At 39.1% G+C, this 25999-nt stretch overlaps 1 protein-coding gene across 2 annotated transcripts in view; it reads right to left on the reverse strand.

The window, feature by feature from the left end:
* megf10 (multiple EGF-like-domains 10) overlaps window positions 1–25999 on the reverse strand; it is a 68098-nt gene that overhangs the window by 37976 nt on the left and 4123 nt on the right. For both annotated transcript variants that reach the window (XM_072658688.1, XM_072658687.1), the window contains exons 2-5: window positions 8478–8608; window positions 5288–5389; window positions 4523–4623; window positions 1427–1519 (exon numbers count right to left, since the gene is read on the reverse strand). In XM_072658688.1, coding sequence (XP_072514789.1) covers window positions 1427–1519; window positions 4523–4623; window positions 5288–5389; window positions 8478–8596 — 415 coding nt within the window. In that variant the 5' untranslated portion in view covers window positions 8597–8608. The remainder of the gene's footprint in view (window positions 1–1426; window positions 1520–4522; window positions 4624–5287; window positions 5390–8477; window positions 8609–25999) is intronic.

Genomic DNA, 25999 nt, shown 5'->3' on the forward strand with positions numbered 1-25999 from the left:
AACCTTAAGAGGAACCTCTAAAGGAAACCCGTCCTCCTCTGATTGACACCAGATAGAAGAACAAATAAAAATTAATAATAATAATAATATTTCAGGAGACTTAAGAGTAGATTTCCAATATCAAATATCTAACCTCCAATCCGGCATTTCCTGCTGATATCAGCTAGATACTGATGCCTATTAATATCAATATGATATGTCTACTTATTATCCATTTATAACAATGACCTCAACGACTCAACAACTACTACAAAACAACATCAACCCTTTAATCCCGAAACACAACAGGGCTTATTACACACTAAGATGCGTTATTCAGTAACTACATAGACACAATACATAGATCCTTACAAACTGGTGGGGCTATTCTTTGGTATTAGAAGTTTGTAATAACACTTATGGCCTGCTGACGGGTTCTAAGCTGTTTAAGGAGTTAAGTATGCAGTTAGGAGAATGAGAATACATTTAGGGGAAAAACTCAGTATCTTAACAACTGCTTATGCTTAATGTAATGTAGCATGCAGTCGACTACCATGACCAATCATTTTTAAAACACAATTCCCTGAACTTTTTAGAAAAAGAACTAAAAAGAGGTGAAACACACTTCTAATCTATTTTGCTGGCAGGATGGAAATTGACTGGTTAAATATTTTTTTATTATTGTAATTCTGCCGGTTGAAGAGTTATGCTGTCTGCATGTTAACACTACGTATAGTAAAACAGATGAGAATGTAGAATCGGTGCTTTCTGTGTACAGCCATGTTTTTATTGCTGGATAAAAGAACTATGTTTTTCCTGATTGAGTGCATAAGCCAGTTTTAAGCAGTTTGTATCGGTAAGCACTTAGTATTGTATATTTTGATTACACTAACATTACTAACAAGTTCATTATAAAACATGAGATACCTACATTCCTATTCATGTTAAGAACGATAGATTCTGACAATAACAAAATAAAAGTCTATCCGTTTTCTTTGATAGACCATTTCCTTTATAGATCAAGTAAATGCAACAGAGCAGAGTAAATTTAATAGCAGAAAGCCAAAGCTAATGTGAATATGGTAAAGCAACCAGCTTCCACTATAAAAGATTTTACATATCAGTAATACATTATGGTATAGATAAATTTTAGGTTGCAAAATGCTGCAGTATGCCTTTAAACCTGTCATGTAAAGCTCTTAGATTTTCCAGGATGTAGTTTTGTGAACAGTAAAAAAAAATGCTGCCACAGAGAAAGAGCACTGAGAGTGTTTCTACGTATGGGTTGACTATGGAGCAGCCAAAACCTTTGGCGTCACTCTGGTTGCCTTCCGTTGTGCTCTGGTGTTTTGAAAGGGTTGGCACAGAGAACCAGTTTGTGTGTTTGTGTGTGTGCTTGGATCCGTGGGCGCACTGAGAGACGGACAGCTACAGCTGGAGGACTTACCGCTGGAGCAGTTGGCTCCTCCCCACCCGGGCTCACACTGACAGGTGTTGGGGGCCACGCAGCGGCCGTGCACGCATTTCTCAGCACAGTGGGCTGGAGGGGGGGGGGGAGGGAGGAAGAGGGAGGAAGAGGGAGAAAGAGAAAAAAACAGGAAAGTAAGGTCAGATTTCATCCTTTCAAATGCACACAACCCAAGTGAAGAAGAGCTAGAGGGAAAAAACAAACATGAGGGGGAAACGGCACGCTAGCCTGCTAAACAGAGCAGCAACCGCTCAAACGAGTGGCTTTCAGGGTGTGGTAGCAAACAAAACCAGAATGAAAAAGTGCTTCAGTCTTTAAAAAGCTATCAAAGGACATGATCTATGCACAGGGACAGGACTGCCATTGACTCTGCTGCTGTTCTGCTAGCATTAACACAAGACAGCGAAAAAGCAATTACAGCTGAATGAGACTACTAAAGTCTAACACAGTGGATAAACCTACACTGGGAACACAACCAAATCCATTAAGCCACGCAGCTTTACGACATTACAGCAGACTTTCCATGATCTGGACCAGATCCGACACATCCTTCGCCATGCTATGAATACAGGCTTTTTAAAGAGAAACTGAGGCTAATTGTGAGTGACTGTTTGTAAATAAGAGCTGAGTGGGAAATCTGGGGTCTTTAGGGTTAGCGGTAAGTATTCATTTCCTAGGTCGATGTCAGGGGGCCAAAATCCTAGTTCACACACAGGTCACGGCAATGTCGTTCTAATAACAGCTAATAATCTATTATACAGTCATTTTTGGCATGTTAATGCCTTTTTTTTGCACACATCCTTTTTTTACTAATTCAATACCCCACATCACCCACACAACACTGAACACGAAGGTATATTTTTTATTTGCTGTGTTGCACCCATCCACCCATTCATCAACCCATCCATTGACCAACCCACCCATTCTGCCATCCACAATTTTAGCTGATCGTCTACACTGAATAATAATAATTCATATTATTAAAATAATAAATAAATAAAACATCTTTACAAAGGGTCAATAGAAGGGGGCCAAAATGATGTAATATTAACATATGTTAAAGTTTAAGATTTTTTCTGATGAGTTTACTTACACTTATTATCAACATTAATGTAATGGCAATGCTGGAATCAGATGCAGAATGAGAGTTTTCAACATTCAACTTCAATAGAAAATAAATTTGGTGCGCAAGTTTTAATTTTGAGGGGGTTCTGAAATCAACACAGGGTCACACAAAATTCTACATGCAGGGTGCTTTTACACCCACCTTGTTTGGTTCGATTAACACTTATTCATAAACAGAAAAAAGGGAATCGGGGGTAATCTGTTAACTCAAGTATCAAGTACTTGAAAAACCATAAAGTATAGGGAGATCTAACCGGATCAAATGTATACAATGTAACGAAAGCCCTTTGGTTCAGACTTGAAAACTTAAGATTTGAAATCGCTGCTGAAAGTTCCAAAATGTGCTTTAACTTGCCAAGGATTCTTACCTTCCTGTTAGTGAGCATGACTGACTACAGCCGGTACAACTTGTCTGTTCCCACATAAAACGGGTTTGCTGGCGGACAGCACTCATTAGCTTGACCAACATACAGTAGGAGCTCAATACAGATCACATTTTAAAAAGAAACCATTTCCCAGCAGACACATGAGTCTCCGAATGGATGAGGAAACGGAGGGCATGAGAAGGAACCATGTGACTGCAGCTAACTGTACACACAACAGCTTCTTTTCAGAGCCCAAAGAAAGTCCCCTTTGAGCAACAGGGGGTCACATTTTCACATCCACTGTGATATAAAAGCTGACTCATCAAGGATAAAGACTTTTATCATCCGCTGCTCCAGTACAGACATGCTCTCCTTTAATAACCCAAGTGACCCAGGCTTGGCCTGTCACTAGTAATCTGTTTATCAGGTATGTTTGCGCCTGACTGCATTAATGCAACAATGATTTGTTGCAGCTTGTCTGGAGGAGGAGGAATGAAGCATATGGGCAAGATGGATTCATCAGGAATCAGCTTGGACTTCACTGGACCTTCCAAAAGGACAATGATCCTAAGCACAAAGTCCACTAAGGCTTGGTTTCAGAAGAAGTCCTGGAAGATTCTGGTCATCACATTTGCAGCAGGTCATAACAGCCAAAGGGTTCTCTACTAACTACTAAACGCTTGTCATGAAGGGGTTGAATAATTCTGAAACTGCTGTCATTGAAAGAGGCACTTTGTCTGAAATTTGGAGAAAGCACTTGTTATATATTAGTTGTGTTCATATAAATTTAAATAAATGTTTGATTGGTTTATTGCAAACACATTTTCTAATAAACCTTATTTGTAGTGGGGGTTTAATTTCTGTTGCAAATGTATACATACAAAACAATTGTTCTGTTTTTCAATCTGGCATTTGTTTTTTTTAAATTGTATCAGAATTCCTTGATGAATAGAAATGCAGAAGTAGCTGGAATAAAATATTTTTACATGAAGCTTTATTGAATTTTAATTTCCTTCTGTAAAGTTTTTTTTTTAGATAAATAGAGATAAATAGTAAAGATACAAGATTTTTGATTGACCATAATAAATAAATTAAACATTGTAAACATGTAAACATTAAAAGCTAATTTTAGCCTGAAGTGTTCCTTTAAGCAAGTGGTTTATAATCTCAGAGAACATTGGGTTGACAATACAGCACTACATGACAGCATGTATATAAAGTGCCATATCTGTATGAAAAGACAAAAAGAAGTCATTTAAATCTTCACTTGTATGGAAGCTGATGTTATCTGTTTTCATGAATATATCTTTTAATAGTGTGTACTTTAATCTATTTTTAAAACTGCCTGAGGTAGATACATCCTCATGACATACAGTTCTGTATCATACATTTTCTTGGAAATGCTTTGCTTTGAAGTATGAAACTACATTATTATTATTATTATTATTATTATTATTATTTGTGGTAATATCAGTAGTAGTAGAAGTAGTAATATCCAGAGCATTGGATGTGACTAATGGCAATAAAGGTATTCTTTTTTCTGTTCTTAACTTTAATGAACAGCTGAAGAAACAGTATGACTTACGAACACACATCTCCCTGCTCTCATAGAACCCTGGGCAGCATTGAGACTTGCGGCGATACATGGTTTTCTCTCCTCTTCTGTAGGCCGTCTTGTAGCTCACCCTGAAGGCAAGGCAGAAACAGAATGATTACCATGATGTTCTCAAAACAAGTTCAAGAAAAAAATTGTTGCCAGTTTTGTTGCCATTAAGATTAATGTAACTTAAATTAAGAGTATCAAAAGCCTGAAGAGTGCCTGGGTTGCTTAAAAACACCCAGACCTCTAAAATAAATGTGTTTTCTAATAACACATTGGCTTGAATTGCAAATTGTTTGGTAATGTAAATATTTTGTAGTAACAACACATTTTCTAAATTTTAGAAGTTTAGTCTAACAACCAGTGAAATGCATTGAATGTGTACATAATTTCAATGTGAATAAAACATATTACAGCAATATATTTAATATGTTTTATTTAGGGGCATTTAGCATGTTTGGTTCAATACAAAACATTCTGTAGTGCAGGGTTGCCCCCCTCAGTTCTTTCAGTTAGGCAGAATTGATGTATTTTATTTGTCTATCACTTTCCTCTTACAATAATATTCAGGATGCACTGTAATACTGATGTATTGTAACACCCACTCAGTTATCTGGTACAGGCTGTATGTGACAATGTGTGTTGTGAAATGTGCTATATAGCCTACATACAACTGAACTGAACTGAATTAAAGGAATCAATAGAGCTCTATAACAGTGTTTCTGTCTGCAGTGTTGATTGCCATCTCACCGGTGGCGTGTGCACTTGAACCACGTGAGGATATCAGTGCAGCTTGTGTAGTAGATCTGATCAAACGGGTGTGCATACGACTCCTGCACTGTGATCGAGTAGCTGTGAAGGACACACACACAATAAATACAACACACACATATCAGCACTTGCACTGTGTGACCTGTTTATGCAGTTGATGTGTGGTCCCATAACTCCAGCTTAAGTGGCTAATGGGAGCACAGGCTAAATGCTATAATAAGGAAGGGGAGGGGGCATAATGATGGTATCTGTGTATCAAGAAAGGATTACATGCCAGCTTTCCCTCACTGAGTGATCATACCCCATGACAGACCCCCACACACTTCCACAGAGCGTGGGTGGCCCCGATTTAAATCAGTGTGGCTATTTTTACAAACAATGGGACTAAGATACTAAGATAAACTCTTAAAAATAAAGGTGCTTCAAATGGTTCTTTGAGTGATGCCATAGAAGAGCCACTTTTGGGTCCATAAAGAACCATGTTTGTTATAGAGACGTGTGAGTGTGAAGAACCTTTTAAAGGTCTAAAGAACCTGATATAAAGGTTCTTTACCAATAAAAAATATTAATAAAATAAAATATTAACAAACATATTGTGGACATATGTTTGTGGACACCCCTTTTAATTAATTTATTCAGTTACTTTAGGTTGCACCTGTTGCTGACACAGATGTGCAAATGCACATACAAAGCTTGTCTAGTCCCTGTAGAGAAGCACTGCCAATAGAATAGGACTTTCTGGAGCAGATAAGCACAGACCTAATGCCAGGTGTGGGCTAGAGAGATAACAAAGCCCCCCAGTCATGAGCTGTGGAGCAGTGGGACTGTGTTCTCTGGAATGATGGACAAGATATCATATCATCATACTGTCCATCCTTATATGTGGTGCCAGATACTCCAAAGTCTTTTGGAAAACATCTCTCAACATCTGGGCTATGTGAAGGGGGGGGGGGGGGGGGGGGGGGTGTAGCAGTTGCTCTTCAACATAATCGCATGAAATTTTTCACTTTTTTCTTCTCAGTTAAGGCAAACAGGGATATTTATAACCGCCTGACGGACAAACAAATGATTAGAGGGTCCTTCAGTGGGACACTTAGTGGTGACAATTGCTCCCTTGTGATCCTAATGGAACAGTTGTGACTGCAGGCACTTCTGGAGATATAAGTGTGTATGGCCCCCGCTGATGAGAATGAGCTGTGTTCAAATGTGAAGAATGTCACTTGAAAAGTTTGTGAAAGAGAGCTTGTTAGTGAATGGCTCCTTCATTCATCTGCATTTGGATGGCCAAATCTGGAGCTCTCTGTTGTGGCAAGGATGGACATTTTAAGAACGATGAACTGACGACTACGAGGTTAAAGATGACGCATTTCTGTTGTATTTTAAGCAAGATTACTTTTTTATTTCCATCTTTTACAGTTTCAAAATAACACAAAAAAGAAATAGCCTGAAGCAAAGCTTAAGAACTCTGCATGGGCTGCATTGAGTAATACAGTTGTTGTTGGGAGCATTTATGCCTATTCTTCCCTGCAAAAGGCTCTGAGGGGTTCTTGTCTTGCATGCACTGCTTGTCACAGATTTTTGGTGACCTTTAGGTTTGAGGACTGTGAGAGCCATTGCAAAACCTTCAGCTTGTGGATATTGAGGTGTGTTTAAGATTTTTTTTACAGACAGTCTCATGTTTGCTTCCAGAATTTGCTCCTATTTAACTGAATCTATTCTTTCCTGGACCAGCAAAATATTCTCTGGGCCACTGGCTGCAACACAAGCCCAAAGCTCCCTTGTTTATCAGTTGGGGCTGTGTTCTTTTCATGAAGTCCTGCACCCTTTTCATCTCTCCACAGGACTTGCTTCCAAAATGCATCAGGTTTGTTTAGATGTTGCTTAGATTTCTGACGCAGAATTTTCAGAATTTGTTGGTGAGAATGCAGGAAAGGTTTCCCTCTAATGACTCTTCCATTAAGGTCATATTTGTGCAGGTCACGCTGCACAGCAGAACAGTGAACCACCACAGCAGAAGCACCACATTTACATATACTTATCTATTACATTATCTTACAGCAGTTTAGCTCCATTCAGTCACATTCAAGTTATATGTAGTGTATATGTAGTATATTGGACTGCTCTCTGCTTTTGGAATGATCCACAATAGCAAAGCTGATCAGCCAATAAGGACAGAGGTTGATATATCTGCTCTGATTGCATAATAAGAAAAACAGTTGGTTCAACTGTAAGAAAAAAAGCTTCTCCTTTGTGGTAGGAAGCCAGCCCTCTTTGAAATGTAGAGCCAGGAATGATAGATGACAGGATTCAAAGGGGGGGGTGACCGGGTGGTGGAGGGTTGCACAGACTTGTCATAGACACGTGAACAAGGCAGAGAAGGATTTTATAGGACATTAGATTAGGAAGGAGGGGCTTTAGGGGCTTCTTCCTCCCAAAATGTATTCATTTGATAAATCCACTTAAGGAGTAGCTACTTACTTTGGATTGCCTGAGAGTGTGTTATCTACACATGGTAATCTGATATGGACATGCACACTGGCAATATTCCTAGCCTTTGCTTATTAAGGCATTCTACAACATTCTCAACAGGCTTGAACAGTGGTGACTAAGTGTTAGTAACAAGGTATTAAAACATCATCCAACAAGACATTAGCCAGGCTTGGATGTGGGGGTCCACTGCGAGGCCACACTCACACTCTCTGTCTCTGCGGGCACTGTTCCATGGTCTCCCTCTTCACGGCCGCTTAGGGCGCTGCAGCTGTTCCCACACATTACTCAGTGAAAGTAAATCTAGCTGGGAAAGCAGCCTCTACCTTTGTTCTTTTCAATCTGCTTTAATGGATTCCCAAACCATTCCTTAATTTGGATGCGGAAATCTTCTGCCTATTAAAACTGTGTGTGTCTGTTGCCATGCAGTGTGTGAGAGTGTGGATGTGTGTGTATGTGTGGATGTTTTGGTTTTATGTGTTTTCAGTATAACCACAACAAAGCAGAGCTAACCTACAGGTGCTTTTATACAAAAGCCACGTTTTATTGTTGAAAACTTAATGGCGAAAACGTTTAATTTAGGTTCCTCAGGTGAAAGTTGGGATTAGGTTTAGTGGTTTAGTGTTAGTGTAAGGGTGTAACAATACACACATTTCAGGATACATCATGCATTATGCTTTACCTCTCCCAATGGCTGCAGACATTGGGGTCCTCCAGGTTCAGCGATGATGTCACTCCCAGTAGGCAGCATGATAGGGTCAGCAGGACAGAGCCACAGTGCCATAGCAGTGAGAGCATCATTGTAGGCAACACCTTTTGGACAGAGAAAACACAGAAGACAATGAGGATACACTCATTTTTAACTCATATGATTATTATTCAGTTATTAATCCTATAAATATATATTGTGGAGTTCCACAGGGTTCTCTTTCAGGGCCAATTTGTTGTTAATCGTGACAGTAATATAGCCATTAAAGAGAAGAAATGTGGGCTACAGGTCTAAGATTTTCATTTGCACTCTCTTTTACACACAAAATGTTTCATATTCTAATTTATATTATATTATATAATATGTAAATCATATTTATATAATATGTAAATCATATTTATCTGTGTGACCATTATTAGCATGGTCTCTAAATTCACTCTAACACACCCATCTAGCACTCTAAAGATGTAGTGCTCAGCCCTGAACCCTAGACCAGATTCCATCACTCTTATTATACCTACTCCATTCACTTTGTGAAGTGTCACTACAGGCAAGCAGCCACCAGCCCAAAAAATACAGCTTCACATCACCAGGATTAGATACAATATGTTATTTTTCAGTTAAATAACACAAAAAAAGCTGCTAGGTGAGTACAAGAAGTTACTACAGAATCCAAACACTGTCAGGCCAACTTAAAATATATTTTTCAAATGAGCTCAAGTTAGTTTAGTTAAAATTTCTTTTCTAATCTCTTAACATTTGAATCATTTTATTTTTGTGTCTCAGTACCTTTTAAAGCAACATTATGTAGCTGAAGTGTAGAAGTTATCTTTAAAAATAGCTTCAAAATCATTGTGCAAAATCAATATCCACTGATCTTTGATAACACTGCATAACCAAGAGTCAGAACCCACATGCTTCTTTCACTTTTATTGACAGTTCTGTATTTCTCAGCAGTTGGGCCGATGCAAAAACATTAGTATATGAGCTGCAGCTGAAATATTGTGTAGGAAATTTAGTCCATGGCTCCTCCCCCTCAAGTTGTTTAATATTTATGTCCATCTGCAGGTTAGAACTCCCCCATCCCATGAGTGTCTCCATACTGACATGCTTTTGACAACAGAGTGCTGAGGCTTGCTTAAATTTGAACTTACGATCTCCTCACACTTGATGAGTAGGCAGTTAGACTGTAGGGCCACTCTGGAGCTGTACAGTTACACTACATATAAACACAGTTCTGAGTAAGTGTACCTTCAATTACTTTTTAGACACAAAAATGTATATGGCTTCACAGCTCTAGAGTGGGACAACTGTCTAACTGCCTGCTTGTCAAGTGACTGAGGATCATAAGTTAAAGTCCCATCAACATCACAGCCCTCCATGAGAATAGGAAGACGATGTGATAGGGAGAATGCCAAAAACGGCAGACAGGAATAAACAGTAAACAAATTGAGAGGGAGGAACATATATCAAACACAATCTTACACAATATTTAAGCCATTTTAGCTGCAGCTCATTCACTAATGATAAAGATTTATTGATGATGCCACTGAGATGCAGAAGTAAAAATGTGAGTTAGGAGAACTTTTGACTCATCTAAGTTGACGTAACTCAAAAAGCAATGTGTAATTGGTTAATGCATCATTTTGAGGTGGCTTGGCAGACTCCTTATACACTCATCTAAATCTCTCAAATATGTTTATCTGCTATCTATTTAAACACACTGCTGAACTGCGAATGCCTCAGTCCATCCAAACACCCAAGATTATTAGTGAATGATCAGGATGCTCACATCAAACAATCTAGGCCTAACATTCTGTGACTGGGGGGGGCGCCTTATAGGGGAAAAGTTAGGATGATACTAACTGCCTGTGACTGACAGGGACCCTATAAATTTAAGTTAAACTTTAAGAGTGTTTTGGCAGAATTATAAGAGCTGTGGGGTCCAGTGTAATATATTTTTATGGGGACCAAAATCCCTGGCAACGCCTCTGCAGATTGGAGTCTTCACAATTTTAGCCTCCAGTATTTTGAAGTTTTGATATCACAATAATGATTAGCAAACGTTTGCGCTGGCTCACCAAGCGGCCATTTTCTGGCACACACGCCTAGTGCATTTTCACAGAAAACTCCATGATTTGCCCAAATGGACCTTTCTAACTGAGACCTATCCCAAACTGAGGAATAGCAAATTTAGCTTATATTTACAATAGAACACTCATGGAGGTTAATTTAATTGAGCACTCATAGTGGCTAATTTAAGCCAGATTAGCTGACCTAAAAAGCGACTCAGCTGCGTGATATTTGTTGACTTGTTTAGAAGAATAGATCAAACTTCGGGGATAACTTTATACTTTCATAAATATACAACAAATAATCTAATTTCTGGTGTTATAGTTACCTAAACTTTTGATCCAAGATTTAAATTTGTCATTACAGGGCAAAACCACCAGTCATCTGTTTTTCTGTCAACTTTAATTGAAACTGTGTGTATTTGTTTCTTTATTTTATGTTTTATGAGTTGTTGAAAATAAAAGTTTTGGATAATAAAGAAGTAGATCCAGAGAGGCAACCTTGTATGAACCTGAGTTGAACAACTGAACCTGCATTTGGTACAGCATAATGACTATGCTCTGACACAACAGAGGTGCTAGTGTTCTGGAAAGGAGAGATAATCACAACCAGATCTGTTTCTGTTGCATTACAACAGTTGTTACATTGTTTCCAGCACAGTCTGGATCAAGTGATATGCTCACATTCATCATTTACCAAACTAAGTTTGACAGAAATGCAAATACAAAGAGGTTTATGTCAAATACTAGAATTCATAGAGAACGTTCTCAAAAACAAATGTTGCATGATTTGCTCACAGCAAAAGTGGTTTTCAGAACAAAGAAAATGTAAGCATTTTGGCTGAAATTCCCCTGATCTTATGACACATTGTGTAAAATACAACACTAAGTATATTAAAATAATTTAGGAACTCTCTGAGCCCTCCAGCTGCAGAAGGACAAAGCCTTGGCATAGATCTGGGAAACCAGTTATTGTTCTCAGCTCATGGTGCCAACCTGACTAAGCCATTCAGGCTTCTCCTGCACTACCTCCACAGAATTCAATCGTTACTCTCTAGAGAAGCCACCAAGATGCTTGTTCAGATCTTTCTCATCTCAGAACTTCACTACAGCAATTCCTTTTGAATGCACAGATCTGAAACCATGATGCTGGCCTACAAAGCCAAAAATTGACCTGATGGCAATGGTCAAACACCTCACATATAGCATGCATGACCATCCACATTGAACAAACAAATCATTTTTCATTTTTAAGTCATTCTGAGTAAGCGTGACTGCTAATCACCATTGTGAGTTAGCAGGGGGACAGTGCAAAAAAATGAGCATTAAAATATAGAGCATGTGACTAATTACATATTCCAGGGCTTCAAGTAAACCTAAGTTGTAGGACTGTGGTAGTGTGTGTGAGAGCAGGAGGGATCTCAAAAATCATTCAGCTATGTTAATGAACATTATTACATAAACATTTACTCATTTACCCAAACTAATAAATAGCCTTAATAGCATTTATTTCTAAATTCTCCCATTGTAACTTATGTGTCTTAAATAATGTTAAAAATATAAGGTTTTAGTTTTAGGTTTTAGTTTATGTAAGATTTATTATGTGACGAAATATAATAAAAATACATCAATAAAATAAAACAGATAAAGTCAAACTGATTTGTGCTTATTCACATTTGCATTTAGGCATTTTTAGGCTGTGGTCTATCAGCTGTGGTGGGAAGCAGTTTGACCAATTGTTGCCAGTAGTGGCGGGCCATAAGTAGTTTGATCAATGATTGAAGTAGATGGCGGTACTTGTAGACCACTACAAATTCACACTCAGAATGAGTGGTGACTGTAGAATGAAATGTTGATGAGAAATCAATGCGAAATTCGAAATATTTTACCTTTACCTTACCTTTAGGCATACTTTTACAAGCAGTAAAAGGCAGCAGCTATATCAGCTAGACAGAGATATAGGCCTCCAACATGTTATCTCTCTGTAGTCTGTATGTATGGGAGAAATCACAGCGCAAAATATGCTGTGTAGTCACAGTCTGTGTAGGACTACTAATATTGTTATCAATTACATCTACAATAAAGCTTGCACCTGATACTGCATCTGATTTACTCATAGTAAAATTATGATCAACATCTGTGAGTGGATATATTTACATTCTGAGATTCAGATTTTGAGAAATGTAAGCACAAAAGCATAGCAATTAATAAGTAAATGTATTCTTTTGGGTTCGCTGATCAGTGAAGTGAATACAAGGCCTTACAGGCAGTCAGTAATTTCTCATGAGACAGTGCTATTTGTTGTGCATTTCCCATGCCTCCTTGGTGGGGCATCAGTGTGGCATTCCCCAAAAATGGCTTTTCCATCAACAGACACCATATAATTATGGAATTCCTAAAATGCAATAGACAAAGCTTTGTTACATTTACAGCATACTCAACCCTGTAGTCATGATAATGGTTCTAAATATGCTTGAAACGATTGTTTTACTTTACCACATTTATAAACTAAGGTTAGCAACACTGAAATAAAAAGGCTGTCTGGTCTTGGCTGAGTCACTGAACAGTAACCAGGCAGTGTTTGTGAATAAGACCACGTCTATAAATATATGGAAGTTTTTGAAAAAGCAGTTGTTTTCTCCTTACTCCTTGAGGGAGTAAATCACGGGAAGTAACAAAGAACCCCAGGGACATTAAGCATTATAACAATAGGTTCATGTTTATATGCTCCATATAGTCCTATTCTATTGCCAAAACTTCTCTATTGTGACTAGAAAAGCTGTGTAATACATATTCAGTGTCCTAAAGTTGAAATATTCATGCTATGAACAGAAAAATGCATTGCTACAATTGATTAAGATAGCATCATTCTGTCCACCCCTATCCACAACTGTAAATGAGTTGCGGACAGTTGTCTGTGATCCATCTCCTGCATCTACAGCTTTCTGCTCATGTGATTGACAGGACAGAGTGTGGCAGTAGACACAGAGCACACAATGGGTGCCTTGCTGCCAGCCGAGCCACATGTCATTAACACACTGGCGATGTTTTGTCTCAAACCAATCAGAGCCCTCTTGCTCTAACGACAATGTTGAAACAAGCTCACTTCTCTCCTACTGGGCAGATTCCTCCTGTCTGACTGAGAGCTGAGACAAAGCACCTCGACCATCAACAGGCACATCACATCTCAGCCAGGCTATGTTAGGCTAAAAAACAAACTCAGCAACAATGAAACTGGAGGACTAAGGAGGAAACCTGCATTAAGGCTGATTTAAAGCTCCTGTTTTTTTATGAAAGAAAAAAAAAGCTAACTGTCGCTATTAAACCCTGCTGCTTCATTATTCTGTTATAAACACAACTTATTGTTCAGTAACTACAATGAATAATTCAGCAATTACTATGTATGTTTTGTGGAGACGAGAGTAAGGAACTAAAGAGTGGGCCTACACAGGCCTTTGTGGATTAAACTAAGCAAGTCAAGTCAAATTTATTGACTTGACGTTGTCTTATAGCAGCTTTAAAGAGATCCAGGAATAAAACTAAAGAAATAAAAGAGAGCAAACTAAAGGCAACAGTGACAATAGAAAGCTCTTCAAAGCTAAGAAACCCTGGGAGGAAACCAAGACTCACAAGGGGAAACCACCTATAAATGAATAACTAATAAATGGTATGAAGTCACCTTCACCCCTTAAAAAGTTTATGGACGTGTTGTTATTACAAACCTCTATTACCAAAGAATCGCCCCACCAGTTTAAACAGAAGTCCCTGTAGTTACAGCAAAATAAGCCTTCAAGTGTTAAGGGCATTGATATCATCAATGATGTACTCAGCAGTAGTAATAGTGATAGCAATGCTGAATCGGTTCCATCATATATCCAGGTGTTGGTACACCAGGATGACACAGAGATAGGAGTAAAAAACAGAACACAAAAGTTATGGTTCAGTTCACACCGCAGTTTGGTATAAGTAGTACAATGGGAAAAAAGACACAAACATAAGCCTAACTTAGACTTCCATGTAACCAAGTTACAAAACTACAGCTTACTACAGACTCCCATTGCAATACTCCTAAACCATTACAGTTCCCACAAAACCATGCAAATCCAGCGGCTTGTCATAGGTAACTGCTGTGTCAGAACATTCATAAGGCTAAATTGAATGAAGGTACATTTGATCATTTCCTCTCTGTATTCTTTTAAATTATGAGGTATGCAGCCAAAAAGTGGGACCTTTAAAGGCACAGTGTGACCCCATACCATGATGGTTCATTACAAATGCACATACCATTACACCCCTACAGAGAGCGCATAATTTCTTTATGAAAGGTTAGTAAGGATCCTGGTGTTGAAAAACTCTGACAGGTATCTAAATAAAATATAACTTTCTGATATCTTGTAGAAATTCAGTCCAAACTTTGATGGACAACTGTGGCCTAAAGGGCGGTCCAGAACCGGAAAGTCACTGGGTCAATTCCCTGCAACCGAAGAAAGTGAGTGTAGGATGATTTAAGGAATAGCACGTATAACATTCATAGCTGAGGTGCCCTCAAGCGTCTAATTCCTAATTACTCTCAAGGTGCTGAGGTAGCAACCCCTCACTTGGATGTGTGTTCTCAATGTCTCTAGTCAATAGTGTGTGTGTTCACTGATGGGTTAAATGGCCAATCGCAATCGAAATGAGTTTATCAGCAAAATATTCAAACTTTCAACTGTTTGCAACAAACCAATCAAAGCTAATTTAAACAACTCAACACAACTAATATATACTAGGGCTGATTTGCTTCCTCTGGCACTGGACACCTGTGTGTGCAGAGACAGATGGATTTAATCAAGTATCAGGAAATCCAAGAAGAAAACACCATGCCTTTTATGAGCAAGTGGAAGCTGAAGCTTGGGCGTCATCAGACCTCCCAACAGGACAATGACCCCAAGCATTCCTTAAAGTCCACCAAGGCTTAGTTTCAGAAGAAGTCCTGGAAGATTCTGAATGGCCATCAGTTGCCTGACTTTAATCCCATGAAAATTCTTTAGTGGGATTTAAAGGTGGTTGGAGAACACAAACCCAAGAATATTAGTGAACTTGAGGACATTGGTCATGCGCTAAGAGTCCTCAGGAATGCTGTCAGAAGCTGATGTCTGTCTATGCATATATACAGCAGGTCATCATTAAGCAAAAATATGCTTGACTAAGTACTAAAGATGCTTAATAATTCTGAGACTGCAGTTGTCATTAAAAGTGGCATTTTTGTTAAATTTGGAGAAAGCATTTTTTATATTAGATGTGTTAAGCTATTTACATTATTCTCGTTTGATTGGTTGATTGCAGACAGAACCACAATCAATAAAGTAAGAAAAAATTAAAACAGAACCCTGTTAGTAAACTTAGATTGGGCATGAAAAGCATTAACTTGCATAATCTAAGCTATTGTACAGATGCTAGGTACAACCGTCCACTGCAAAGCATTAGCCCTGATGACCCTTAGCCACCCAGGCTGTACTGTACTACCAGTCATTACAAATATCTAGACAAGCTAAACAGGGCATGCAAGTTAATTTATTTTTGTGGGATCCTTTTAAAGTGGTTAACCATTTCAAACAGTGCAGGGCAGGGCTGCTATGTTGTATTCACTGTGGCTAAGCTGAGCCGGGATGCTTTTTTGGGAAAGAAGCAGAAGTCTGAAATAACTGAATGTAATATCTATAGTCCTCTTTATTGAATGATGGACAGTTTCTTTTCTGGTATTGATGCTTAGGAGAGAAGAGAAATGTGAGCAGAGTCACGTGACAGTAAGGTTAATAAGGTTGATTAACAGCAATAGCATGTTCAGCGAGCGAATTGGACTTGTCCATAACTGCCTGCCAACTCAACTCTAACTTTGAGAAAATTCAGCTTGAACTGATTCAATTAAGATTGCCAACCTTAATTCAGTCTTACAGGTGTCACTGATGCCATCCACCTGCAACTTACAGTAGTGTCAGATTAATTTTAGCAAGCATAGTTGCTTTACAAACTACAGACTAACCAACCATTCACAGTTGTTCTGCCTCTTTCCTTCAACCACTTTATTTACAGTGTGTAGTCCTATATAGACATTTTCACAGTACACAGTTTGTAGCATAATATTTAGTGTCACTATCCGTTAAGGTTATCTAAAACATTAAAGGCTTTTCTACAGTGCTTTCCTAGAAGATTTAAAGACGTGTCAAGTCTAACTGGTTTTAACAGGAGTTTATTTTGTACAATGCTACGCTTCATTAAACTACTAAATTAAAATTGTCTATTAATTACTCAACATTTGACTCTCTTAAGTCTTCTAGTGAACAGTTAGCATCAGACTTATATGCTGTCAGAAGCTGATGTCTGTCTATGCATATATACAGCAGGTCATCATTAAGCAAAAATATGCTTGACTAAGTACTAAAGATGCTTAATAATTCTGAGACTGCAGTTGTCATTAAAAGTGGCATTTTTGTTAAATTTGGAGAAAGCATTTTTTATATTAGATGTGTTAAGCTATTTACATTATTCTTGTTTGATTGGTTGATTGCAGACAGAACCACAATCAATAAAGTCAGAAAAAATTAAAACAGAACCCTGTTAGTAAACTTAGATTGGGCATGAAAAGCATTAACTTGCATAATCTAAGCTATTGTACAGATGCTAGGTACAACCGTCCACTGCAAAGCATTAGCCCTGATGACCCTTAGCCACCCAGGCTGTACTGTACTACCAGTCATTACAAATATCTAGACAAATATTCTAGTGAACAGTTAGCATCAGACTTATATCCCAGAAACTCTAAATTTGACTTTGACTTGTACATCAGAGCCTAAAGACTTGGACTTGCACCTCAAAGACTTGAGTTTTGACTCTCACTCACACCCCAGAGTCTTGAGGCTCAACTCAGACTTGTATCTCAGAGACTCGAGAATTGACTCAGACTTATATCCTAGAGACGCACTACTCAACTCAGACTTGTGTCTTCGGGACATGAGACATGAGTTGAACTCGCACCCAACAGACTCTAGACTCGACTGAGACTCATATTCCAGAGAATTGGAGTTTGACTTGGGTACACACCCCGGAAAGCTAACATTTGACTCACAATCAAACCCTAGAGACTTGAGAATTGACTCAGACTTGTATCCCAGAGACTAATGACTAAACAGAAAAGAATATTTTTAGTTAAGCATAACTCTAATGTTATGCTTAGCTGTCTATGCTTAACTGTCTAATGTCATTAGAGAAATAAGGCATAGTATCTGCTTAGCATGCGCAGATGCACCATGCAAGTTCCTTCTGATCCTGGGTTTTGTATTACTACAATAGCAGTGAAGCTCTGACAGCAGGCAGTAGTAACATTTTTACAGTGCAGCTAAATGAAGCTCTAACTTGTTGTTGCAGCAGAGTCTGCACAACCTCTTGAAAGACGACTCTTTGGGGGGAAGCACACAGAGCCGGTCTCCTCTGGACAACGTGCAGGCGGCTGATGGCAACAGCAGCACTGGCCCACTCCGGTTTCACAAAGCTGATTGGACACAGCTGCACCCACAAAGCCCTCAACAACTGGGGGGTCACACAAACAAGGGTGTTGCTGTGGTGTCTGAAAAGGCTCATACACAGCGGGTGCCCGGGGGGGATTTGGGGCCGACCAAAGAACTTTGATACGTAGAGCCCAAGTTCCCTGAAGAAGCCTGGAGTCCAGTCGTGAGCGGGGGCATACTCTGTGAAGTGTGTCCAAGCTCAAGACACTGGACGGACAGAACATCCCCAAATATTTGCTCTCTAACACTAGTAACGCTAATTATTCAGAACAATCTGGATTTGAGGATCCAAAAGGTCAAATAGATGATATCTCATGCATAGCAAATAGCCCTATTCTCGGATCTGCTGAGTGCATGAATGATATGAACAAGTACTGCGTTGTTCTGAGCTTTGGATGTTAAGTTCTTAGTAGTATTTTAATGGAAAACGTCTGGCATGGAGTAAAGCCCCAGTTGCCATAGATTTGTTACAGTGTAAAAAAATCTACTGTAGTATATTGCTTTATACTGTAGAATAAAACAATGTTTTTACACAGTGAACAGTGTTGTATCTAAGACTTTCAGAGTGAATACTGGCCATTTTACTGCCCATTCTGCAATAGTCACAGAACACAGAATGTGATTGGAGCTGTTACTGCTGTCTTGATTAGATAAATTTTGCCTCAGCTATAAATTAATGCATACATGAGTGGCAGCATGATATGCAAGCAAAAGGCTGAATATTGTTATAATCTGTGCTTCTACCGGTTATGGTTAGCATGTATACTAGCTAGTTTGCTACTTCATGTATAATCCAGTTGCTGTTGTCAATCTTTCATTATTTAGCTTGCTGTGGCTTACAACACATTAACCATGGTTTCCTGTCTTCTAACAAATACTCATCTGATTATGTAGTGTAAAATAAGAATCTTAAAGTCTACAGAGATTTGCTGAGATGTGGCAAATCGGTTCCATCATATATCCAGGTGTTGGTACACCAGGATGACACAGAGATAGGAGTAAAAAACAGAACACAAAAGTTATGGTTCAGTTCACACCGCAGTTTGGTATAAGTAGTACAATGGGAAAAAAGACACAAACATAAGCCTAACTTAGACTTCCATGTAACCAAGTTACAAAACTACAGCTTACTACAGACTCCCATTGCAATACTCCTAAACCATTACAGTTCCCACAATACCATGCAAATCCAGCGGCTTGTCATAGGTAACTGCTGTGTCAGAACATTCATAAGGCTAAATTGAATGAAGGTACATTTGATCATTTCCTCTCTGTATTCTTTTAAATTATGAGGTATGCAGCCAAAAAGTGGGACCTTTAAAGGCACAGTGTGACCCCATACCATGATGGTTCATTACAAATGCACATACCATTACACCCCTACAGAGAGCGCATAATTTCTTTATGAAAGGTTAGTAAGGATCCTGGTGTTGAAAAACTCTGACAGGTATCTAAATAAAATATAACTTTCTGATATCTTGTAGAAATTCAGTCCAAACTTTGATGGACAACTGTGGCCTAAAGGGCGGTCCAGAACCGGAAAGTCACTGGGTCAATTCCCTGCAACCGAAGAAAGTGAGTGTAGGATGATTTAAGGAATAGCACGTATAACATTCATAGCTGAGGTGCCCTCAAGCGTCTAATTCCTAATTACTCTCAAGGTGCTGAGGTAGCAACCCCTCACTTGGATGTGTGTTCTCAATGTCTCTAGTCAATAGTGTGTGTGTTCACTGATGGGTTAAATGGCCAATCGCAATCGAAATGAGTTTATCAGCAAAATATTCAAACTTTCAACTGTTTGCAACAAACCAATCAAAGCTAATTTAAACAACTCAACACAACTAATATATACTAGGGCTGATTTGCTTCCTCTGGCACTGGACACCTGTGTGTGCAGAGACAGATGGATTTAATCAAGTATCAGGAAATCCAAGAAGAAAACACCATGCCTTTTATGAGCAAGTGGAAGCTGAAGCTTGGGCGTCATCAGACCTCCCAACAGGACAATGACCCCAAGCATTCCTTAAAGTCCACCAAGGCTTAGTTTCAGAAGAAGTCCTGGAAGATTCTGAATGGCCATCAGTTGCCTGACTTTAATCCCATGAAAATTCTTTAGTGGGATTTAAAGGTGGTTGGAGAACACAAACCCAAGAATATTAGTGAACTTGAGGACATTGGTCATGCGCTAAGAGTCCTCAGGAATGCTGTCAGAAGCTGATGTCTGTCTATGCATATATACAGCAGGTCATCATTAAGCAAAAATATGCTTGACTAAGTACTAAAGATGCTTAATAATTCTGAGACTGCAGTTGTCATTAAAAGTGGCATTTTTGTTAAATTTGGAGAAAGCATTTTTTATATTAGATGTGTTAAGCTATTTACATTATTCTCGTTTGATTGGTTGATTGCAGACAGAACCACAATCAATAAAGTAAGAAAAAATTAAAACAGAACCCTGTTAGTAAACTTAGATTGGGCATGAAAAGCATTAACTTGCATAATCTAAGCTATTGTACAGATGCTAGGTACAACCGTCCACTGCAAAGCATTAGCCCTGATGACCCTTAGCCACCCAGGCTGTACTGTACTACCAGTCATTACAAATATCTAGACAAGCTAAACAGGGCATGCAAGTTAATTTATTTTTGTGGGATCCTTTTAAAGTGGTTAACCATTTCAAACAGTGCAGGGCAGGGCTGCTATGTTGTATTCACTGTGGCTAAGCTGAGCCGGGATGCTTTTTTGGGAAAGAAGCAGAAGTCTGAAATAACTGAATGTAATATCTATAGTCCTCTTTATTGAATGATGGACAGTTTCTTTTCTGGTATTGATGCTTAGGAGAGAAGAGAAATGTGAGCAGAGTCACGTGACAGTAAGGTTAATAAGGTTGATTAACAGCAATAGCATGTTCAGCGAGCGAATTGGACTTGTCCATAACTGCCTGCCAACTCAACTCTAACTTTGAGAAAATTCAGCTTGAACTGATTCAATTAAGATTGCCAACCTTAATTCAGTCTTACAGGTGTCACTGATGCCATCCACCTGCAACTTACAGTAGTGTCAGATTAATTTTAGCAAGCATAGTTGCTTTACAAACTACAGACTAACCAACCATTCACAGTTGTTCTGCCTCTTTCCTTCAACCACTTTATTTACAGTGTGTAGTCCTATATAGACATTTTCACAGTACACAGTTTGTAGCATAATATTTAGTGTCACTATCCGTTAAGGTTATCTAAAACATTAAAGGCTTTTCTACAGTGCTTTCCTAGAAGATTTAAAGACGTGTCAAGTCTAACTGGTTTTAACAGGAGTTTATTTTGTACAATGCTACGCTTCATTAAACTACTAAATTAAAATTGTCTATTAATTACTCAACATTTGACTCTCTTAAGTCTTCTAGTGAACAGTTAGCATCAGACTTATATGCTGTCAGAAGCTGATGTCTGTCTATGCATATATACAGCAGGTCATCATTAAGCAAAAATATGCTTGACTAAGTACTAAAGATGCTTAATAATTCTGAGACTGCAGTTGTCATTAAAAGTGGCATTTTTGTTAAATTTGGAGAAAGCATTTTTTATATTAGATGTGTTAAGCTATTTACATTATTCTTGTTTGATTGGTTGATTGCAGACAGAACCACAATCAATAAAGTCAGAAAAAATTAAAACAGAACCCTGTTAGTAAACTTAGATTGGGCATGAAAAGCATTAACTTGCATAATCTAAGCTATTGTACAGATGCTAGGTACAACCGTCCACTGCAAAGCATTAGCCCTGATGACCCTTAGCCACCCAGGCTGTACTGTACTACCAGTCATTACAAATATCTAGACAAATATTCTAGTGAACAGTTAGCATCAGACTTATATCCCAGAAACTCTAAATTTGACTTTGACTTGTACATCAGAGCCTAAAGACTTGGACTTGCACCTCAAAGACTTGAGTTTTGACTCTCACTCACACCCCAGAGTCTTGAGGCTCAACTCAGACTTGTATCTCAGAGACTCGAGAATTGACTCAGACTTATATCCTAGAGACGCACTACTCAACTCAGACTTGTGTCTTCGGGACATGAGACATGAGTTGAACTCGCACCCAACAGACTCTAGACTCGACTGAGACTCATATTCCAGAGAATTGGAGTTTGACTTGGGTACACACCCCGGAAAGCTAACATTTGACTCACAATCAAACCCTAGAGACTTGAGAATTGACTCAGACTTGTATCCCAGAGACTAATGACTAAACAGAAAAGAATATTTTTAGTTAAGCATAACTCTAATGTTATGCTTAGCTGTCTATGCTTAACTGTCTAATGTCATTAGAGAAATAAGGCATAGTATCTGCTTAGCATGCGCAGATGCACCATGCAAGTTCCTTCTGATCCTGGGTTTTGTATTACTACAATAGCAGTGAAGCTCTGACAGCAGGCAGTAGTAACATTTTTACAGTGCAGCTAAATGAAGCTCTAACTTGTTGTTGCAGCAGAGTCTGCACAACCTCTTGAAAGACGACTCTTTGGGGGGAAGCACACAGAGCCGGTCTCCTCTGGACAACGTGCAGGCGGCTGATGGCAACAGCAGCACTGGCCCACTCCGGTTTCACAAAGCTGATTGGACACAGCTGCACCCACAAAGCCCTCAACAACTGGGGGGTCACACAAACAAGGGTGTTGCTGTGGTGTCTGAAAAGGCTCATACACAGCGGGTGCCCGGGGGGGATTTGGGGCCGACCAAAGAACTTTGATACGTAGAGCCCAAGTTCCCTGAAGAAGCCTGGAGTCCAGTCGTGAGCGGGGGCATACTCTGTGAAGTGTGTCCAAGCTCAAGACACTGGACGGACAGAACATCCCCAAATATTTGCTCTCTAACACTAGTAACGCTAATTATTCAGAACAATCTGGATTTGAGGATCCAAAAGGTCAAATAGATGATATCTCATGCATAGCAAATAGCCCTATTCTCGGATCTGCTGAGTGCATGAATGATATGAACAAGTACTGCGTTGTTCTGAGCTTTGGATGTTAAGTTCTTAGTAGTATTTTAATGGAAAACGTCTGGCATGGAGTAAAGCCCCAGTTGCCATAGATTTGTTACAGTGTAAAAAAATCTACTGTAGTATATTGCTTTATACTGTAGAATAAAACAATGTTTTTACACAGTGAACAGTGTTGTATCTAAGACTTTCAGAGTGAATACTGGCCATTTTACTGCCCATTCTGCAATAGTCACAGAACACAGAATGTGATTGGAGCTGTTACTGCTGTCTTGATTAGATAAATTTTGCCTCAGCTATAAATTAATGCATACATGAGTGGCAGCATGATATGCAAGCAAAAGGCTGAATATTGTTATAATCTGTGCTTCTACCGGTTATGGTTAGCATGTATACTAGCTAGTTTGCTACTTCATGTATAATCCAGTTGCTGTTGTCAATCTTTCATTATTTAGCTTGCTGTGGCTTACAACACATTAACCATGGTTTCCTGTCTTCTAACAAATACTCATCTGATTATGTAGTGTAAAATAAGAATCTTAAAGTCTACAGAGATTTGCTGAGATGTGGCAGTCTAAAGTTACTATAGAGGTTCTCACTACTTCACATTATTTTGAGCAAATTAAAAGAATTAACATGTTACTGAATGGCAGTTTTTGTACGGCTACATGGCACCTGACACAACCTACATGAGCATTAATGATGGCTTATTTGAACAAGCATCAGTAGTTTTTAAAGTTGCAGGGGTGAAATAACATCAGAATTGTTGGAGGAGGCCTTTATAAATGTCGGTATAGGTTTGTAAAATGTTTATGTAGATGTCTTGTAGATCCTCAGTAAACCCAAGAAGGAACCTAAGAAGCTTTACATGGACTTTAGTTGTGTGTCAAATGTACTAAGCATGTAATACCTAATATTTAATATTCACTATGGTTGCAGCATCTACCAAGGAAAGTATGCCATGTCCCATCTGCTTTAAAAATCCAGATGCCTTACAGAAACTGAGGCCCACTGTCAAGTTCTGTCCAATCCAAACAATTTCACCTCCCACTACAATATTAGTCCAGAACTCTAGAGCAAGCAGTAGGCAGGGAAAAAGGGGGAAATGGAAACCAGGAACCCTCTAGTTACCTTCTGTTTTGGCAGTGAAAGTAGATGCATGTTAGGGTAAGAGTGTAGGACACTTAAGTAAACACAAGTGACAGAGAGAATCTACTGTTCACCTGCTACACTCAAGTGTTCACTCAATTTGCCACTTGACCGTTCCCTCCATGTTGTCCTTTTCCAAACTTTCAAACGTCCAGTTTAGCGCACAATAACACTTCTTTCCTGATACCAATTGGGTATTGGCTGATATTGACCCACAATGGCTCTACTAAGCTTAAAAGCCTTAAGATGACTGTTTAAAAATAAACAATCATGCTAAAGCTACTTAAACACTCTTCACAGGATGAAACACTAGCTAATAACACCACATCACACAGGCTCCATTCACAGCTGGCATTAACACGCTTCTTGGGAGACCCAATCACAAATAATTGATAGAATGCATAGCTGCTCACAACTGGTATTTTAAATGTGTTCATTATAATTAATTAATCGAGTCGAGGAACCTACTTTCACTTGCACACAATCCACAAGTATCGACTTTATCTATTAGTTCATTTGTTATTGTATCTCTGACCACCTCTGAATGTGGTTTGAGTGATCGGATTACAGTGTGTCATTGACTTGCATTGTACCCCGTTCACTCCTGTACTTTGAGCTGGCCACTTGTTAAAGTGTGAATGGGGCCACAATGTAAATGTGTGCAATTTCTGGCTTTCCCGTTTCCGTTTTGTTCCAGCATATTCTAATGACATCAGGTCAGTATCAACACCCACTGATTCCAATATGTCATCTCTCACTCTTAAAAAGAACATGCTTCCAATGGTTCATTGAGTGCTATGTTAGGAATAGAGTGCTAACATGTCAAACTTTAAGGAACCAAAAGTGGTTCTCCTAAAATCCATTTGAAGCACCTTTACTTTTAAGAAAGCTCATCAGGACGCAATGCAAAACAGTGCTGTTGCCGAAGTCAAGTGAGCCACCATGCGCTTGACTTAAAAACTCTAAGCCTACTAAAGTGTGAACCTGTCCAAACTGCTCTGGGTCAGAACAACAGCGTGAGCGGTTCTTTTAAACATTTGTTCTGCCTGGAGATAACAGTAGCAGGTGTAACCCCAAGCCACAATCGTGCTCCAAAAAAAAAAAAAAAAACCTAAATTCTCCCAGAATAATTGGTTTTCAAGTCACAGGCTGGTTGCTGCCTGAGCTTTTCAGAGCATGCAGGCAGTGAGGGAGGGGCATTCTGTGGGCAAAGCAACTCAGGGGGCTAATTAAAAACTCAACAGAACGCTGCATTAAACTGCTCTTCTCCAAACTGTCTCCAGTTCTCCATTTATTGGGACAGGTGGTGCCTTGGGCATGTGTCATGAGATGGGCTTCTTACACTTCAATGACAGCAGACGCTGCTCTTGGTGCATTTGCTCATATTGAATCATCTAAAAGTTTGGCTGTTAATTCTGGGTTTACTAGCATCAAAAACACCTCAGACGTTAGACATAATTCAATTACAGTACACACCGACGCTTTCTGTGCTATAAGGCCAATCTCAGATTTCACGACCGTGAGGATATGGCTTTAACAAATGTGACGGCCCACGATGGAAGAACATGGGGGCCTCAGACGAGTGTGAGCTGCAGACAGCATTTAGGGGGATGCAAATGGGTCTGGGGGCAGGAAATGGCCGTTGTGTCTACTAGACTCAAATACAGCATGTCTCCTACCCTTAAGAGCTCTTAAAGGCCTGGGAAGGAAATATAGCATTACCCACTTCA

This window comes from Salminus brasiliensis, chromosome 16, assembly GCF_030463535.1.
Source record: "Salminus brasiliensis chromosome 16, fSalBra1.hap2, whole genome shotgun sequence".
NCBI lineage: Eukaryota > Metazoa > Chordata > Actinopteri > Characiformes > Bryconidae > Salminus > Salminus brasiliensis.